The 20,582-nt window shown below is 42.1% G+C and overlaps 1 protein-coding gene across 1 annotated transcript; it reads right to left on the reverse strand.

Moving 5' to 3' along the window:
* Positions 1 to 488: 488 nt before the first annotated feature.
* On the reverse strand, positions 489 to 17,783 carry LOC143433168 (acyl-CoA Delta-9 desaturase). The gene is made up of 6 exons (XM_076910326.1): positions 17,550 to 17,783; positions 5,512 to 5,732; positions 4,765 to 4,895; positions 4,081 to 4,286; positions 3,797 to 3,982; positions 489 to 3,637 (listed from the first exon to the last, which is right to left on the reverse strand). The coding sequence occupies exons 2-6, from the start codon at positions 5,717 to 5,719 to the stop codon at positions 3,313 to 3,315; spliced, it is 1,056 nt and encodes a 351-aa protein (XP_076766441.1). The 5' UTR covers positions 5,720 to 5,732; positions 17,550 to 17,783; the 3' UTR covers positions 489 to 3,312.
* Positions 17,784 to 20,582: the final 2,799 nt, after the last annotated feature.

Consider the following 20,582-nt stretch of genomic DNA (forward strand, 5'->3'; position numbering starts at 1 on the left):
AGAGCGCTACCTGATCAACCCTGGTACAACGCAAGCGGTACCAATATGGCGTCGGGGCACCGTAAAATACATACTACCCGATTCGTCAACTTTGAACAAAGAATATACTCAATTGTATTTTTATTTCTTCTGATTCTCTGAATTGCACTTTTATTTTTCTAACGCCACGTTGGTCAAGATTGACATGTTCCTTTTCAGACTCCCACCGATACACGTAGAACCCACGAATCCATTGATTCATCAGTTTATCCTCTTGAATGCTAAATAAAATCTGGTTTGAACAACATCACCTTCTAATAGTTCTACGATCATTGCGATGGCATTAATTTAGTTGTGAGACTATCGCAAACTTACAAATTGAAAAAATTAGTAGACGCATTCGCTTCACGAACTGAACGAATGGCAAAAGGGAAGCTTCGTTCGTGTCGTCGCGGCGCAACAAACTGGTTGCTCGACAAATTGGAATGAAATCAATCAGTTCCCTCTGATCCGATAACAAAACATCGTATATTTGTCTCTTAAAATCAGATAACAGCATACTCTTTTATTCAACATTAAGATTAAACCTTAGTTCTAATCCCGAGAGTTCCTCGCGCGGCTTACGTTCTTACAATTGGAGACAGAGTTCTCTGTACTCGTGTGCCACATTGTATTTGTGCGCGAAATTAAAGGGGGTGGGTGGAGGATATGGACGCGTACGGATCAAGAGTATAACTTTGTGTGAAAAGGGAAAAAGAAGAGACATTGTCGCACAGGTTTCTAACGAACAGCGCTGACGATGCTGAAGCGTCTCGAGAAACCACGCGACAATCGCTAGTTGGTACACGTTTTATAGTCGCGGGTGGACGTGCAAGTGGAGGAGCCGTGTTCAAAGGCGTAGAGGTGAGTGACCATCGCACAGAGAACATCATTACTTTAATTGAGGTAAGTATTGGAGTTATTGGCTACTTTGTGTAGACTTGATTCGACTTCGCAAACGAAGTGACCGAAGAAACTGGAATTTCGAGAGTTGCTCTCGTAGCAGTTTCAATAGAAACGGAGGAATCTCTGGTTTCCATACATACGTTCAGGCGATCTCAGGTAGAAAACTACAGCAGTCATTCCTATCGACATTAAGCGTACAGCATGATCTTCTATAATGTTTCTTTGCAATCGTACATCGTTGCAAAATCACTGCGATCACTTTTAACAGGTAACGCGATTGTTGGTCTTTAAACTGATATATCGACATCTGTTTTCTGCACTTTCTTTTTATTACCTTTTCTGTTTCAATATGCTCCTAAATATCTGTTACAATAGAGTGTCGTCGCGTACAGATTTTCTGCGCCCGTTGCGCGCTGATCATTTAACAGGAGGACAAGGCAGGAAATGCGTTAACATTCTTCGTTCCCATTTCTACCTTTCAACCAGAGAAAGCACGAAACTGTCGCTTCTTCTACGATCAGGTACCAATTGTGAGTGTTTCGCGGACATTGTGCTCGCCGCGGTTACTTTGCTCGCAGTGCTTTTTATTTCTCGTAAGAATGCTAATCGATCATTGTTCTGCGGTAGCAAACAATAAATTAAGTTGTGCTCTCTACGTGTACGCGTAGAAAGAAAAAAAAAAGGAAAAAATCATCGGGCTCCCTCTGACAGTGACGATTAACGAGAGCGCGATGGAAACCTCGCGTTTCGTGTACTCTTCGCTAGCTTCCGCTTTCCGGGTTCGACGTGGAGTGCAAAAATAGTTGGGGTGGTCAGGAAAGGGAAGTTGCGCTCGAGTTCGCGCGGGGAAAAAGAAATTGCGACGGAACACTCGAACGGAACGAGAACGGACGGGGAGAGAGACCAAAGCGAGAGGGAGGCTGAGGGCGTGGACAGAGAAAGGGTAGCGTTCATTTTAATACGCGAGAAACGAAAGATGGAAAAATGATGGAAGCTACTACCAGCAGCGACTCGTGCGAAATCAGGCATCGGATGCGCAATCATATGCGCATATGTAACATAAACGATAAATCAATCTCACGAAGTAATTTCATTTTGAATGCACTTTTTTACGCGGCCTGATTTGCACTAGGACGCTACGATGATCGCCGACGAATTGCTTCTCGAACTATTCTTGTACTTTCATACTCCCGGCCTCGACGACGCGATTCTTTATTGTGCGATTAAGTAGAAAAACGGAAAGTTCATCGAGATGATTCAGAATTCACATGAAACGTGAATCGAGCAGAACAAGTAAGGAATAGTTAAAGAAGCTTAAAATAAAGAAAATCATTTGCGGCTAGTGTAAATGCATGACGCGAATAGTTGTGCAACTCGACAAGTTTGTACGTCTAATGGCGTCGAAGTGGATTCGGCGAATCCTTGCACGGTGACGTGGAGTTCAAATCGTATGCAGAGAAAATGTTTGAAATTAAAAAATTGTCTGCTCTATCTTCGTCAGTTTAAACGAAAGCTTATTTCTATGCGACGCCATTTTTTTTTTTTTTTTTTTGCTTTACGTATAATAATTAGGTCCTCGTTAGACGATCTGGATCCTGGGATAGTAATTACTTTCGACATTTCACATCAGGGAAATAAAACACCGCACGATTGCACAACGTCATCGAAATGAAAATGTTAACGACGTCGCGTCGATGGTCCCCAACAGGCCTTGCGGGAGCACGAGATACTGTTCGAACGTTCGTCGCGATCCTCTTGGGATCGATTAGGTCATTTAGAACCAGCTACAAGGATGCTCCCGAATCAATCGAGTTATCGTAATGTCGGCTATGTCCGATTTTGCTTGCAACAGTCCGTCCTAGCCAGCAATGAACCGTTACCTATCTTACGAAAACCGCAATTCACAGTACATAAATATATACTTTATATATTATTATATATATATATATTTCTTAAACCCTACGTTTACATCTAAATAATCTTAGTAAAAAGGAAACAAAATACGTTCATTCGTTGGTAGAGCACGTGAGTTCCGTGCGCAAACCTATCTGAAACGAAAAAATCTCGATAATAACACTGTATCGTACGTTTGAAACATTAATAGTGTGCGAACAATCGTTCACCATGGAACTGGCTGTGAACCCGGTCTTGGATGGAAATCGAACATAACCGACGGTTGTACAGCAGCGTAACTAAATGTATTAAACGATATCTCAAAATATTCCACTAAATTCTCGGACAACCTACATATCCTTCTCCTTTCGTAAAGAACTATATATATGTATATGTATATATATATATATAAAGAAATAGTCGGTCGTTCGTGTTTTTAGTCGATAAAGGAAGACGGGCGAACCGTCTTAGTTCTGTGCACGGTGAACCTGTTCCTTAATAATCCTTCTTGACACAACTCGTCACTACTGTCTGGTCCCTTTCCTCCTGAGTGAGGTCCTTGTCACCCCAACCCCATCGGTCGTGACTACCGTCCCCGGTCCTCGCGATGCGCTTCTGCACCACGTCCCTGGGCACGGTCTTCAAGTCGTACGCCAAACCGAGTTTCGCGCAGAAGTTGATGAAGGCCGTCGTGAAATTGTACGTATAATTGCCCAATTCCGCAGTCTTGTAATCCCACGGGAACACGTGGTGATAGTTGTGCCAACCCTCGCCCAGAGCTACCACGGCCACCCCCTTGTTCTCCGCAGGATTGATGTACCTGAGAGTATAATACGATCGCGTGAATACTACTTAATCGACGTTGCTCTTAGTTTTTAGGGTTTTCATTTCCTTCTAATTGATTCGTTATTTGCTTTAATTGATTTATAAGCACAGGAGAAACCTTGATTATGTTTATCGAGCGAGAAAAGATGCTAACCTGTCGTATGGTTTATTTCCGAACATGTGAGCCGCGGAGTTGACCAACCACGTCATGTTCAAGGTGAACACGTAGCGCAGAATTGTGGGGATGAAGTAAGCGTTCGTCCAGGTCTCGTTCCAGCAATAGACTGGGATGACAGTTGGTAGGACGATGCAGAACAGAGTGATCAGATAAATGTAGTACCTATAAGTAGCGAGTAACGAGGGAAATTTTAAAAATTAATTGAAGGCTTGTCATCGATCTGTCGACGCGGACAGTGATAGACGGAAGAGGATGCTTACTTTTTCTGGAACCTCAGTACCGGATTGGCACGCAGGTCGCTCATATCGAGACCTTTGCCTTTCTCCTTGATGTCAGGGTGCTTCCTGCACAACAGCCAGCCCATGTGCGCGAAGAAAAATCCTCTGGTCGCGTTGTGAGGGTCCGCGTTCGTCTCGCTGTACTTATGGTGAAGTCTGTGGTCCCTGGACCAATCGACCGCCGCGTCCTATCGATAACATAAATAGAAAACATTTTTTTCCTTCTTTCTAAATTCCATCGAAACTTCGATCGCCTACGGTTAGTCAGAAGAGAGAATGGCGTTTCAATTTCATTATTAAACGTTAGCACACGAATGCTAGAGAAGATCGGTGACGAGCAACCTCGTCTTCGCCAATTCTGTTATTATTGATCGAGACTGGTAACAAAATTTCGATGCATATGAGACTGACAGCATGTTGGTTGCTTATCACCGATAGATTATCTCGTTATCGCGTAGATTGTCCTCTGTCTTGCGAATATTTCCACGAACACCTCGCAATACCGTTGCACTAACATTCTATGCGATACATGAGAGCAATTCTAATGGGACTAATGACTTGTTAATCCGATACGATTGCACAATGAACATGACAAGCATGTAATTCATTTTATGAATGCATTCTCCATTTTCATGTTACATATTTAACAGCGAATCGACCATTTACCTGAAGCGCCATGGTGTTCATGATCATCAGAAGAACCTGGAGGGGCCACTTCGCCTTGTAGGATCTGTGTGACCACAATCTGTGTGCACCAGCTGTTATTCCCAAGCCACTGAATACGTATAGGAAGTAGGCTGTAAAACAAAAGCAAAGAAGTGTTAGGTACTTTATCAATACGAGTATCATAATTGTTGTTTAACAGTGATATATAATATATAGAAAAGATTTAGTAACGCGTTTAAAGTGATTTCGAGGAAAGGTACATGGCACCACCGTAGGTATACGTAATGTACAATAATTTTGGCACCATGAAAAACGGTAAGTTGGTTACGAATAAGAAAAGAGTGTTTGCTACCATGTAACATTTTGATCGTTTATAAACGAGTGCTACTATGTATATTATTATAATCACGAAGAAGTCAGCAATTAATTATCATGTTTGTCATAATTGTATATCGGTATATACCATATGTAAATAAATTCAAATAAGATGCACGCATTCAACAGGAGTAATAAGGGTAATTAGATAGTTCGTTTGGAAAAATCCATGACCGCGTCCTTATTATTGCATTATTAGTCCGTTGCCCGAGCAGCACCGCAGAAAAAATCAGGTGACAATGCAATAATAATAAAGTAAACATCGAATTCACGCGCAAAAGAATTCGCACGTTTAATAATCATGTAGGACGCGTTAAATGCAAATCAAGGGATGCGAGCGGGCTTAAGTCCGGGATGATCCGTTTCACTCACCGAATAAAGTCGTCAGTAGTTTCGCCGACGTAAAAACGAGGTACAGTCCGTAAACAGCGCTCAGATGAAGGTACGCGAAGATTATCACGTTCCTCCAGACAATTTGCCTCTTGTATTTGGTTTTAGTCGACTCCAGTATCGTGGGATTCTCGGAGGTTTCACCCTCGAACTGCACACCCGTCGGGGCACTCGTTATGTTAGGCGCCATTTCTTTCTTGTGCCTGGGAATACATAAACAAGTTTAAAATTAGTTTACAAGGTAGCACGCGAACGTGATAAAAAACAAATAGTAACATAATTAACAACAAATGTTAATCACAGGTCATAAATTGGCGTACGCAAAAAAGTCCATTCTAGAAAATGTCGCTGTTATCTTCATGAATATTTTAATGATTTGTTTCAAGTGCACGTTGGACAGTGTCTACATGCAGCGATAAAAACCTGCTAGTCAAGCGCAATGAGTCTATTTAATAATTAATATAAGATTGCGCAGAGGAAATCGCGCGATGCCGACGAGGAGCGCGGAAAGATAGCTTAAAACCTTTCCAATAATCTAAACAGTACTCGCGTACTTTCTTTGAATTCTCGTAGGGATCAACAAGGTTAAAAAAAAAAAAGATTAATAGATAGTAACTGTCTTTACTCTGTTTATAACTGTCTATAACTGTCTATTACTGTTCCTCTTACGATAAAATGTTTCCGATGAGCATGAACGACGAATGCTAAATCCAATGAGATAACATTTATCGATATTATTTTATCGATAGTTCAACAGTGATTCATGCATACGTTAACCTTAACCCTTTGTTAATCGCGAGAGAAATTTTAAATAAGTAGCAATTTAATTTATACGACGATGTCGATCGAAGTGAGTAAATCATACGTGACGATAACAAGTGCAATTACATGAATTATAATGACACGAATTGTAATAGTGACATGAATTATAATGATCAATGATGACACTTAGAGTCTGTACATACTCTATGTACAAAAAATACGGACGATCAAATTTCGTATTTTAATCTGAAATTCATTTTGCTCGCAGATATCAGTTTCATATCGAAAAGTTTATTTAAAAAAACATTGTGGGTAGACCAATAACTGTTCGCTGATACGTTGCACACACTCTGAGTTATCACTGGCGATACGCGTGCAAGGGTTGCGTAATATTTTCCGGCATGGAACCGAGCGACCACCCCTCTGACCCATCGGAAAAGGACATCCCCGTGAAATCGATAACGCGAGCCGCGTAAACACTCTACGATCAGCCACGCGAATCTTCCATTACTCTCAATTTCCTCTTCGATGACCCAACGATGACCAAACTTTGTTCCTTCCTCGCAAGCGAGTCTTTTCTCGAGACTGAAAATCAAAGCGTCTTTGGTTCGCATCCTATAACCTAGCCCTTCCTAAAAGTTCCGTTCACCAGTCGTTCGCCAGGTTCTATGAACCCTCGCTGAAGCGAGTAAGCACGTGTACACACTAAACATTCATAATTATTAAAATAATCACCAAGGACGTATATTACGACGAGAATTCAACTCGATTCAAAGTAGCGAACGCATGTGCTTTCATTGTTAAACTTATCTCAACTTAAGAATCAAGGAGGGTTGCGAAAACATTTCTACACTCCGAAAACCGTTCTACATAAACGATTTATGTAGATTAACGAATTAACATGGATCGCGATCAATCCTAACTATAAAAGCTGAGGTCAATCGTGTGTTACAATGATCACGGCAAGTCATCGAGCTCAAGTGTTTGCGCAAGACCAGCATTCAAAGAGGCCAATTATTGTATTCGCCGATCTCTTTACCAACTTCGAATTAAAATCCAGATTAAACTTTGAAGTTTCTCATTTACGTCTCACATGATCCTTGTAACGCGAGGACTATCCAGATACTAATGGACGATGATGCGCGGCGCGTGTATAGAAACGAGAGGGTCGTTCAGCCATTACAAGGGTTAAACGAAGCGCCATACAATCTACACCTTTCCTCCTGTTCAGTTGGAAATCGCTCCAAAGACTCACAACCGTCACTGTTATATCACGAATCTGACTGGCGTTTACCCATGGGCACTGTTCCTGCTCGACAGCTGCTAGACGTCCGTTCGAAAACACCTGTAACCCCTTCTCCGGTTGTCCAGTGACGGCTGCAATGGAGGGTAGAACCTGTCGATTGAAACCATGGAAAAACCCGCGGATTATACGCCTGGTCGAAGCCTGAACGAGGTCACCTATCGACTGGCAGTTGGATCGCACGATGCGCGCCACCCGTAGGGCGCAGACTCGTCCTCGCCGCGTCCAGGCATTGTTGGCCCGCAGGATGTTCCTTCCGTCGCGTCGAGACGCGACCGGAACACTGATCGAAACTTTTTGGTAGGGCTGTTGACCTGTGTCGAAGTCTGTGGGTTTCACTGGGACGGTTGTCCTTTGCCTTGGCGTTAATACTTGAGAATGGAAGCTGGGATCTAGTTTCGAAAGCCACGCGAGTAGGACTTAGGGTTGGTAGGGGGTGATAGGTGATAGGCGTTAACGTCATCACTTCGATGTGGTTAGTTAACGATGGATGTAATAAAGCATTTCTTTTTGTTTTTTTTTTTGTGAAATTAATTTCATTTTGTTTTTTCTTCGAAGATATTGCACTGAAGTAAACCGTTTCGTTTAATATAATTGCTTCTTTAAGGTTTCTATATTGTGTTAATATGAATTTGCACGAACACCATCTAGTTCTGCAGGTTTCAGAGAGCGGTACTGTTGGTACAGTAAGCTGAGAGTCTTGGGAAAGATGAATGTTCAGTGGGGAGTACGAAAGAGGGTGAGAGTGAATAGGGTTGGAATAAAGGGTGAAATGACTGAGATGGCGGCAGGATTTTTTGGGGAGTATTGCTTGCTACGAAAGAAAATTGCTGAGCAGAGAAGGGCATCGGGAATAGGGGCGTCGTGAAATGGGGTTGAAGCGAGAGTGGATATAAAAAGATGACTTGGGTCGATCAGTTGCTGGAAACTGATGGACTGAAAATGTTTTGTAAAAATAATAATGCAGGATTGCAGTTGGCATGTACCCAGGTGATTATATTATATAAAACTAATCGTCCTTATATAATTCATCGAACAGAGTCCTCACCCTTCGCACGGACTACATCGATATTTGCGTGCTCGTAAGTGGATGTTGGTTCCAGGAACTTATAAATGTCACGACAATACTAAAACTAATTTTGTCCTTCGTTTATTCGGAACAAGTACTTTTGTACAGTGGTTCCAGTTTCATAGTTAGTCAAAAAAAAAAAAACCGGTACAGAAGGTGGCCTTGAACAGTCTAAACCTGTGAACTCCGTGATAGACTTGATACTGACGCTGATATTGCGAAAGTCTTCGAACGAGTATCAAACGGGCAATTAAAATTTTGCAAGCACTGCGACCTTCTGCATACAATTATGCATATATATTAAAGACGGGCGATTATTCTTAGAACGGACCTTGGTCGTGCCACTTTCGATTGAAGGTGCCAGCGACACCTGTGAGCGCGTAACTCGAACGTACAAAAGATGCGCGCACTTTCAACATATCCATAGGAGAACCAAGATTCGTTGAAGCGAGTGTACGTTTCAAACGGGTCAAACCTGTTGAACTCGGGAATGTCGAAAGAAGACAAAAAAAAAAAAAAAACCCGATCAGACGTTAACTACAATGTTAGTCTCGCGTTGCATCAAATAATTATGCACAAATATAAAGTTCGAGTAAAATATTCACATATGCAAATGAAATGTACGTGTCTACAGTAGGAAAAAAGGCAATAATGAGATAACAGCTAACATTACGATCGCATTCGTTTGAGAACAAAGTTTTAATGGATATTCGACGCAATTGAATGGGATTCTAACGATACAGCAGATAACGCGCTGCGCGGCGCATCGTTGGGACGCCTGGTTTCGATAATACAATATAATAGTAGTTGGTCGGTCTTTGATAGAGGAACGCTTAAAATCAGACACGTAGCGGCGAACAGCGGCTCAGCTGAGACCGGCTGAACCAATCCCGTGCCGCGTCACAGCTCTCGCCACCTAGAACCGACGAATAGGGCTCCACGAAAGACGTACGATCGGTCGCGCGGCACGCCGGAATCGTATCGACGTGTTCCCGCCGCGTCTCGTGGAACTTGCTGGCGATGGCCACGCGTCCCTGCGATAGGCAGACCGCACGATGAGGTGATGCACTCGAATGTCACGGAGGCGCTATGGGAACGAGGGAACAGAAATTTATTGTGACGAACGACTGAGAAAGACGGATCGACGTCGTCCTGGAAGGGGAATAAGCTGATTCTGCCAGTGGCGGGGCGAATTATACCGGAAGGCCAATATTTCGACCGGTGAATGGAGGCCCCAACGCTGAACTGGAGAGGGTTCTGCTAGATAACTTTCGATGAAATTCTTCGAACTCTTGGTTCGTCGAGACGATCATTTTTAAGCATTCGAGCTGGATATAGAGTAGAGTAGTGTGGGAAGGTTACGGTTGGAAAGAATTCCTCGGGAGGTTCGAGGGGAGCGATTCTTTTGTCGTTCGAGACAATGACGTATGGCCTTGTGTTAGGTTATATATAAATTTACGTTCGCAGGTGTTAAATTCATTTACACGTTGCCACGTAGTTTTGTTTTAGGCTTGGCAGTCCGCAACATTTCTGGTTCATCTTTAACGGCTATCAATAATACGATGATCCAGAGTGTGTGCGGTTGGAAAATGATGCGAAGAACGTTGTGTCTGTGACCGCGTATCGGGGGAAAACTGTACCGAAATAGCTTGAAAAGTGTGGGACAACGGGGAAGGAAATAGCACAACCGTTTCTCACGTGCCATTTTACTAATTTAAACGGCAAACAGCCGACCGGATATTTCGACCGTTTTTCCGTTATCGTGGTGTGAAGAAACTTATACGCCAAGGCGTGAGGAACAAGTTTTTTTCTAGTTATCGTAAAAAACTATCGAAAAAGGGGAAAAATATTCATGACTGTCTACATGTTTGCATCAATTCTTGCGAACGTTTAATCTTTATGTATGCTAATTTAACGCTAAAGGCTTTCACTGCATGTATAATTTAAATACCAAAGTAAAAGACAGAAAAGAGCAGTAAGTACGGGATAAAAAAGTGCATTATACAAATTTTATGTCGACAATTACGTTCGCGTGGTACGCCACGCGAATTATCACACTCATTAGTGCAAGAATGAGATCCAATTGGCAACGTTAATCGTCGCGATTTTATACAGAGAATGAGAGTCGTTATGCTGTTTGATTCACAACATGGCGGCGCGCGCACGCGACCGATCTCAATGATACAATTTATCAGGATAACTTACAGCCACGCTTACGACGATGTTCGCTGGCAATCACGTTGATTGATCATAAACGCTTTCTGCTGTTCACGTGTCGACGAAAGAACAACGGTCCGTTTAGACACACATTTGCATAGCGTGCAATTTCAATGCACGTAAGCACACTTGTGCTGTCTACGAAATTAATCATATCCTAATAGAGCTAACTCTCGTATTATGATGCAGACGCAATAAAGGCGTATATATTGTGAAACGTAAATACTCTACTGGAATAAAAGATTCATTTGAAACTTAACTACTCCACGTAGTTAAGGTTCGCTAATTTCGATGGGTATTAAAAAGCGCAACTATCTCAAGCGCTAAATCGGTCGGGATATTACACATGAAATATTTATTACGGCTGACATATGTGCAACTTGTAAAATATGATTTTGGTAATTCATGTGTCACGATTTGGGAACGTGTACAGTGTTGGCAAGAAGCGTGGAGAGCACGTGCCATGCGGTACGCCCATTTACCACGTGTAGCAAGTGTGTATATAAAATATGCGAAGAGAATGCGCATTTCCCAGACCTAATTATCCACGATCCTTTGCAGAGCTTCGTTACAAACGGAACCTTCTTTAAGTGACTGTAGTACAACCAGAAAAGAAAGTGGAAAGTATGCAAAGAGGCAGCACTGCTCTGTTTTTGTGCCGCGAAGAGAAAACAGTCTTTGAAATATCGCGAGAAAATGTTTCTAATATTGATCCAATACACGGGTATCAGACTACTCTTTACGCGTGGCTTAATTTCTTGGCCAAGTCTATGCGTGCGTAATTCACAATGCACCGTTAATTAGGCTTGGTCATTGTATCGTAAGCGCGCCTTTGCAGATCGACGAATTTCCGCGAGGATGTTTGAGAAATAAAATTCCGTTTTTATGCTTAACCAGTCCGACGATATTCAAACATTTTTCGCAGCGGCATCCTCGTCGAGTTAAAGAAATCTCGCAGCACAGTGAAAATTAAATACCTTTGCGCGTAAGAACGTATCCAATTTGAGAACCCCTGTAATAGAATAACAAAAACCGTTGTTTCATTTACTTTATCACTAGCAAATTGTCATCCGTGTACGCTTACAATATGAATCACAATCTCGAATGCATATGCATATCAGTCGGCACGGAATAATTAGAAATTCTTGGTGGGCGCTCGACAAGTACATTCGAATAGCGCGTAAAATATCGAACGAGCATTCGATTAGTACGCATGCGCGGATACAAATCACGTGTACAGCGCCCGTCAATACGCATGCGCGTAAGCGCGTTACGATCACTGTACATCAGTGAACCGCGAAAGGCACGAGATGTTCTTGAATCGCTTCCTGGTCCGTATATGTTACGTGAGCCAGCGATTCTCAACCTGAGCTAATATTAGTTTGAATAACGGACTTGTTACGTATTGTCACGGCTCGATTACGTGACTCTTGATAAGAGAGCCTACCTTAACTTGAGGCATAACAAACGGTCTTCGCACGTTTTTCTGATATATTTATCCTTACCAGGAGAAGATTATATACAACTGTGTAGTTCTTATGTAGATAAACAAAATTCACCTCGCAGCAAAGCGTACGCCATAGTTTAGAGTAAAGTCTATTAATATAGAGAATTTATTAATAATACTTATAAAATAAGAACCGATATTCCGGACTCTGAAAATAAGAACTGATATTCCTCAACTGATACTCTTGCGATCCACGATTTACGATGTTTTCGGAACCAATGCTGAGCTGTACGTTCGTTAACGGTTCTTTGGCTAAAAGCTTGATTACTACCCAAATAGTAGGCTTGGGATAACTTCGCTTGTTTTACGTTCCATTCTACGCTCGTGCAACGAAGTCGTCTGAATTTGTTTTTCGTTGATGTTCGATATTTGAAAGTTTAAAGCACAAGACGAGAGAACAAATGAAGGTGAACAGTCAGGTGTAAATGTACGAGTGGTAGTGTAAACCTCATGTGTTTCAAATGATATGTTAGATAAAAATGTATCAAAATTAAGAGTTAAAAAGTCAGGATTGGTGAAGTGCCGTTAATCAGTGTATTCTGTGTATGAGAAAATGATTGATGACACGTTGCATACGTGAAGTTATTCATCGTGTATCGTACGATGCAATTAATTCTGCTCGCCATTCAAATGAAACACAAAAGTATCAGTATCAATACGTATCTAAGGAATTACTTTACATGACTTAATTTTGCGCGTGTAATACTATAAATTCATGCATTATTTACGTTTCCTTTATATCAGATTTACGTCAAATAGCTTGTTTAATATCTCATTTACGTCAAAACGTGCGAGCTATTCATTTAAATATGACACTGCGTTCAGGTTTCTCTGTGATGTCAATGAAAACCGGCTTTGCTTAAATAAAGAACTAATTGCCGAGCAAAACTTTACTACGAGGTATTACGTTTATGTTTAAAAATATAAAAAAAGCGAGTGATGGCTCGACTCGAATGAATCAGATGCTCTCTGACGCCTTGGTAACTATAATTCGCGTAATACGCGAGTGATCTGAACGGGATCGAATCGAGGAAATCGTCGCCTGGATCAACTTGAACCTGTTTCAGGGAAATTTAGGACAGTTAGGAAAAAGTTGCTCGTACGGTACCACGTACAGACGAGGGCAAAAGATTCTGGCGCTACGGTACATCTTGAACAGCTGTGCCGTACCAAGCCCCTCGTTAAACGCACCAGGATTGTCACCGCTATTCAGCAATCTGTTCCATTGTATACGTATTATTGTTCCGTTTCGAGTAAGACTCGATTTACTATGCAAATGGAGACTTTTAATTTATGAATACAAGAAGTACACGCGTAAAATGCAAAAGTTACGAGTACACGTGTATTTAACCTCCTGGAAACCAGTATGGTCATTGCAACAGAAACCCTCGTTGTGCATTTATTATTTGTCCGTACAAATTTTCGTCATGCACGATTTCGTGCGCGAATCTCGTCATGGTAACGAACTGATTTCGAGAATCGTAATGGAAGAGGAACGGCGATACCTGTCGAGCGCGTACTTTCCGACAGCGCGAGCAAGAGAAAGGTGACACTGCGGAAGAATTCGTGCGAGCGAATGCGTTCGGGAAGTGCGCGATCGCACGATTATCGGATTCCCTATCGGCTGGAAAATTGTTCGTTGTCTCTGTAAATAAGACTGATAAGCAATTTCCAAGCTAGTGGAAAATTCGAGAAAACGGAGCATTTCACAATGACAAATTTTCGAACCGATGAAATGTGCCGATGCACTCGCGAGCGAACGTGGCGACAAACGTTTGTCGTTGCTGCTTCAAGTTCGACGAGAACACTTGTGTCTACACGTGTGCTCGCGTATGGTTTCGTAGCGCAGGTACCATTCTTTGCTCCAAATCGTACGGTCCTATCGGCGTGACGATTTCCACTTTCGCATGGAAATTTATGCATTTGTGAAATTATTCAACATGAATTCTTAATTATCCGTTTATCGAATCGATCGAGTATTCATGCTCATTACTAAATAAAACAGCAAACGCTCTCTCATCAAGCTTCTGAAAACGGCTACAAAACTTGCCGTTCGCACCACGTGTAAATGAGAAAAAATGTTGTCATCTTTCATCCTGCTCCTGTTAACGTCACGCACGGACCACCTCCACGTACGCGCAGCTTGTCCATTAGACGTTTGTCTAACGAAGAATCATATTCTAAGAACAGGTTGTTTCGTTGGAAGCGAAGCAACCGTGGATGACATTGGTCTTCGACGGTATCAAAATAATTTTTGGCTTCAAGAACATTGCATTTCTGCGCGTGCGAATTTGAATGCTATCAGTGGATACGTTTAAGATACGCCGTGAAAACGATCGTTTGACGCGCGACTGCGCGGTTCCCGCTCGCGCGTAACCGCGAATCAACGATTTAGTGCCGCGATCTTGATCGTTTCTGCGAATGCCCGAGCGAGACGCGCTGAAAAGTTCAGCGCGATCGTAAAATTAGAGCCGCGTAACGACATCGTAGGCTGGAACGATTTTCGTGGGAGCGTTCGAGGCATTCCCAACGACTGCACCGAGGAACGTGGCCAAGCGAGCAGTTGCTGGTGACGTTGCGAGGGATTTTAATGAAATTCACCCCTTGGGAAGTGTTCTTTATCTAGCACATAATGTTACGTGTCATGGCGTGTTCGATGGTTGAACGTTTTGTAATCGGCTTCTCGATTCGGTAAAGATGGTTTCCGTTACAGGTAACACTACGAGGATCACGAAACACTTTTGGGTAGATCGTAGCAGTGCAAAGATTTAGTAACCGAATAAATAACGGGTGAAAGATATGTAAATCACTGTGGATGGTCGTAGATGAACGTACACAGGGTCTCCCGAATTCTGGTACCTCGTATGACACCAACGCAACCGGAGCCAGCCAATGAGACGCGACGCCAGTAGGTAGAGCGTTTCCTGTTGGGCGGCTATCGGGCTGTGTATCGGTGTTGGTGTCATACAAGGTACCAGAACCCAACAGATTGTACATAAACGTAGATAGAGGTAGATTCGAGCAAGGTTGAATCAATTAAAAGGGTCACTGTAGATTATACAGGCATTGCTCCTAAATTACTTGATTTAATGTGCGTTAAAGTATACCAGGTATAATGAATGCTAATTTAAAATAACACGGATGACGGTGTCAATATTGCGAAGCAATTGAAGTAATTTCAGATGATGAAATTTCTATGCAATTGTATAACTGGCTCTCCTGATTGATGTATTCGAACGCCACCATTGATTGATATATTCGAATTAATAAAATGGACGCAAAGGGAACTGCAATGCAGTCGTGGACACCTCGAAGGTAAAAATCAATACCCGACAATCGTTAATGGCAAAGGATGATTTAATCTTCGGCAGGCTGCGGGCTTATCAATTGATTTTTTAACGCGCAAAAGGCTTTTCCATCGTCAGATGCGTAGCACGGAGCAGTCGGGTCGCACTGATGCTACTAATCGACCCTAATCGGATAGACGTTTCCTGTACTCGAATACGTAATACATCCTCGCATCCGATCGTGTATGAAATTGCGAGCGACACGGTGCGCAATAATTATCCATGGACCCTCATCGAGGAAAATCATTTTTCTTGGCTATTTGAAATTTATTTTTTGATCTACTTTCTCAGCTCGACTATCGTGGCACCGTGTCAGGCAATTTCTCTGGGTCGTCGCGTAAAAGAACGGATCTGGTAAAGGGATAAACTCGAGATTTGGTCAAAACGATGGTCAAGTTTTATCAGTAGCCGAGCTGTCGAAGAAATCTTCCCAAACAGCTCAACAGGTGTTAGATCGTGGAAATGTCGTAGCCAGGATCATCGTCGCGCACTCTAACTTTTATTGGATCGATCTGAACAGTGCACAGACGACCAGTGTGAAATTATACGGTCTCGAGCTCGACTAAACGGGAGCATCTGCTCGAAACATTCTACAAAGTCATATCGAACCAGTTATCGATCGGAGGAATGGAAGGGATCAGTTTTCTATTCGATTCGCGTGAAGTTTCAAATGTGTTAATAAACTCCTTTTCCCCGTAAATTATACTTTTTTACGACTTCCGCGTGGATTTCGAACGGCAGACATAAATACGATAAACGAGCAAATAATCAGGTCTGCGAGTGAAAAAAGGTAGGCGAATAGAGGCGTAACTATTTTTACTACTGTTGACGTTATGCCGTGAATTGTGGTACCGCTTCGCGAATAAGTACTTACGCGAACGTTGGTGCGCTCACAATTGCACGAGTCGTTATATTTTCCATACAATTTTAATTAGATGTCTTTTAATAATAATAATACAACGAATTATAAAATGTGGCAAGTGTCCAGTGATTTCAAGAGTGATTGCAATTAACACGTCGCGTCACGCCACGCGTGAACGTATTCAGCTCACGTTGCTGACGGTAACTAAAGTATGCGTGTAACTTCAGGAAACCGATAATACTTGTTACAGTTAACCGACCATGTAGCGATTGATTTTCATTCTCAACTATGAACTCTTCAAATCGACTGGAAGTTTTCTCAAAGTTAGCGCATACTTCGAGGGTTATCTCCTATTAAATCGAAGGGTTCTTTCTCCCTCGCTTTGTGCTACTCTGTCGGCGAGTTGAGTAAAAGTTCCGACTCGGGGCAACAATCGCGCGTGCGCGTAGAAACAAAAAAAAAAGACAGAAAAAAAAAAGAGAAATTCAGTGATCCTCCGGACTACGGTGAAATGAACGTTGCAAAGGTCGCTCAGATTTAACGCGATTTAAGTTCGTTAATCCCAGCCGGTTGGCGAGACGAATGATCACGCGTCGAGATATCAAACGCACCGTTACATCATCGCGAATGTTGATAAGATTCAAACGATTCGAGATGTCCGATCACGCGACGTTGGGATGACCGGTTGTGAGCCGAGGAATCGTGCCACTAACAAACGAGACCATTTCGATCTTGCCATTTACCTATCGCCTCGAAAAGATCTCTGAAAAAAATATACACGCAACTCGTGAAACGAATCCGCTGTTTCCGTCACTGATTTTCACCTATCACTCTCTCGCCGCGTGCCAATTTTGAAATCATTGATTTCACCGAGTGGAATCGTCCGGAGCCTCTCAGGAAACGTCGTAACGAGCGGAATAATTCGCGTGTGCAAAGAACGAACGGCAACGTACCTTTTCCGCTATCCTCGTGGGCCTCTTCGCCGGTGGATCGCTCTTGTTTTCGGCTGGATCGACGAATATTACCGCCTGACGCCGTCGATGCTCCGTTGCCGGTGCGTGCTCGTTACAGGAGAGGCGCGATCGTACAGAGAAGCAGTTACGATACCACAAGGATTGATCTTCGTGATGACCGGATTAATACCTCTGGGGGGACACCGGCTCGTTCGTAAAATGCGTGCTCGTCCCTTACAAACCGAGCTACCTGACAGTGAACCACGACTGAGATGCCGGCACTTGCGGCCAGAGCTAAATATGATTATCGGCAAACACGAGCACAACGACAAGCGCGCCTCGCATCGTACGGAAACGACAGTGGCGCCATAACGCGGTACCGTACGACGCGTTGATCCTGCGACATTTGCTCCGCGGGCAGATGCGTACGTGACCTCTTATCGAAAGAAATTGACACTCGTCCCATGTTTCTGTGTACGTTTTTTTCCCGATTTGTTTTACAAACTAACCATCGAAGACTGTTGTGCTTGTACAACTCGCGGGAACATTTGGTTGCCTCGATATTGCTGGCTAGTTACTTGTAGATAAAGAGGGACAGGATAGGGATCGTTTGAATTTTGAAAAAATTAGATCCTTCTTTTGATATTATATTCTCCTTGCTGGTATTGGTCGTTTGGAAATGCAAGCGTACGGGCGAGAAAGTGTATCGGTTTTTATAGCTTAAACTGTTGGCACTGCGTTTTGACGTTTAAACAAATGGAATAATTCATCATATTAACCTAATGCTATTATATGTTGTTAATGGCATTACGTAATGACGGAAACAGTGTATATGTTATGTGCATACGTTTTCATAATTATCATTCATAAGTTTTAGATTGCATTATAATATTTCCGATTTCATTTTAATACCTCCGACTTAATTGAACGGCGCAATCTGTTAATTAAAAAATTGAGATTATTGAGAGATTTATTCAATTAATTTTGCTTTTAAAATTAAATTAAATTTTTTATCTTCAGTCGATTACGTAGTAGTAACATTGAAGTCTTGGTACTCTGTTTGGCAATAATTAATATTACAATGCGTTTAAACGTTTCGAGTTTTTGGACTCATTTAGACAAGACAGTCGTCCCGCCTTCAATGACTGGAATCAACTCTCAGTCATTGTACCAGTTTAGTTTCTCAAAAGGAAAGTATCTTTTATCTTCAGTCGATGTATACTGTGCGCAATAACATAACAGTAGTGGATAAAATGCATGTTTGGCCGAAAGAAACGATTTCCTCGAATCAAATGATACTCATCCGTTCATTTGTTAATTTGAGCATCAAACCAGAATTGTTTTCACCTTATGTAATGCTCATTACTCAACTCTTCTTCGCTGTCTTAGAAATAAATTCGAACTTTGAAGTCCAATCCTGAATCTGATTATGTTAAAGACTGCACTAGCGTATAATATCAGAATTGTATGAATAATACAGCGGTTAATGGGATGACACATTCCGGCGTGAATTTTGGTGTCACATTAATTAAGTGGCGTATAGAAGTATAATCGTGCATACATTTTCTATTGCAAGGATATACAATGAATAAAAATAATGAATAGCATACCGCCACGTTAGTCGTGATTCAACGAGTTTTACGTTGGGGTTGCAAAAAATAAATTGTTGGGATGCTCGATAATTGAAAGAATTGTGGGGGCTCTCAAGTTGTTCCTATTGAAGCGATTGACAATAATGAGCGGTAATGACACCAGTGACGTTAGCATTTCTTATAGTCATATTATGTATTTACATATGCGAATTATATGTTTCATCCTAGCGACTGAGATTAATAATCCCGGAAATGAATAAAAATCTGGAAGTCTCAAATATTATTTGTACGTAGAAACACATGATGCGTGTGCGTTATACTTTATCGTTGACTCCCTCAATAGCTAAATTTAACATGCAACGAAAATGAGCAGAAATCTGAAAACGTCCGATTGGAATTTTACAAGCGTTGTTGGGAGTATCAAGTCAAGGAAACATTCAACGTCCTTGATGACCAGCTTCTGCGAATAAATATTCAGCAAAATTGAACGCAGGTTCCATAAAAATGACAAACGAACATCTACAGACGTCTGCAGCGATGTTTTTTAAAGTTTTCTGCCTCTCCTATGGCAAAGTTTCTGGCAAATCTGAATCCAGTTATACGAACCGCGTGTATCGTTCTATTTCGAGTAAAGTTCATACAGAACTCACAGATCACATTTAAGAAATGTTAATTTTCATCACGAATAATGAAGGTGAAAAATAGTATTTCTTACGCTAACCTATCGTCACTGGTATGAAGGGGTGTAAATGGGATCAATCTCGTGACTGCTTTACTCATTTTCTTTTTTTTTTAGATCGTTACAAACGCTAGATACGTGCCGCGTTAAGGGGTTGAGATTCTACGGTCGCGCGAAGAAATTTTTCATGATTCCTCAGAAGCGGACTTGCTGTGCCCGCCGATTCCTCTCATCGCTCGTATCGATTGCATCGATTCCATCGATTTGCTGTCGACGGTGGAGGAGCAAATACTATTATCGACAGACCATTGTCCTCATTCTAGGTTTTTGTGTACAAACCTCAATGTATCCGGCGCTCTGATTTTTTCAAACATTGTAACTCGATCCCTCCATTATAGTCCCTTTCTAACTGGCAATCGCTTTCGATTTACCCTGAGTAACAGTAAACTTCCCGGCTGGCAACGAATTTCAATTAAGATACATACCACCAGAAATGAATCGGTGAGGAAAGGAAACGTGGATCGCGCGCCAATCGATAAACGCACCAGCCAGGATTGCTTTTTTCGCTGTGCATTGCGCAATGGAAATTAACGATTGTTTCCCCAGCGCAAACAAGAATGTAATTTATCAAACAAATCACGAGAAGAAATATAACACGCGATGTGCGTATCTACTTTGTACGACGAACCGTCTAACTTTTCAGGAATACGAGAATCTCGAATTCAAATAGCTTTGAATAAAAATCCGAATGATCGTGGTTGG

The sequence above is a fragment of the Xylocopa sonorina genome, chromosome 2, assembly GCF_050948175.1.
Source record: "Xylocopa sonorina isolate GNS202 chromosome 2, iyXylSono1_principal, whole genome shotgun sequence".
Classification (NCBI taxonomy): domain Eukaryota; kingdom Metazoa; phylum Arthropoda; class Insecta; order Hymenoptera; family Apidae; genus Xylocopa; species Xylocopa sonorina.

Excerpts from the sequence above, each read along its gene's own strand:
- LOC143433168 (XM_076910326.1), bottom strand. The coding sequence starts at position 5,719 with ATGGCGCCTAACATAACGAGTGCCCCGACGGGTGTGCAGTTCGAGGGT. Across the intron at positions 4,287-4,764 it reads TGAACACCATGGCGCTTCAG|GACGCGGCGGTCGATTGGTC; the intron begins GTAAATGGTCGA and ends TGTTATCGATAG. Across the intron at positions 3,983-4,080 it reads GTACTGAGGTTCCAGAAAAA|GTACTACATTTATCTGATCA; the intron begins GTAAGCATCCTC and ends CGCTACTTATAG.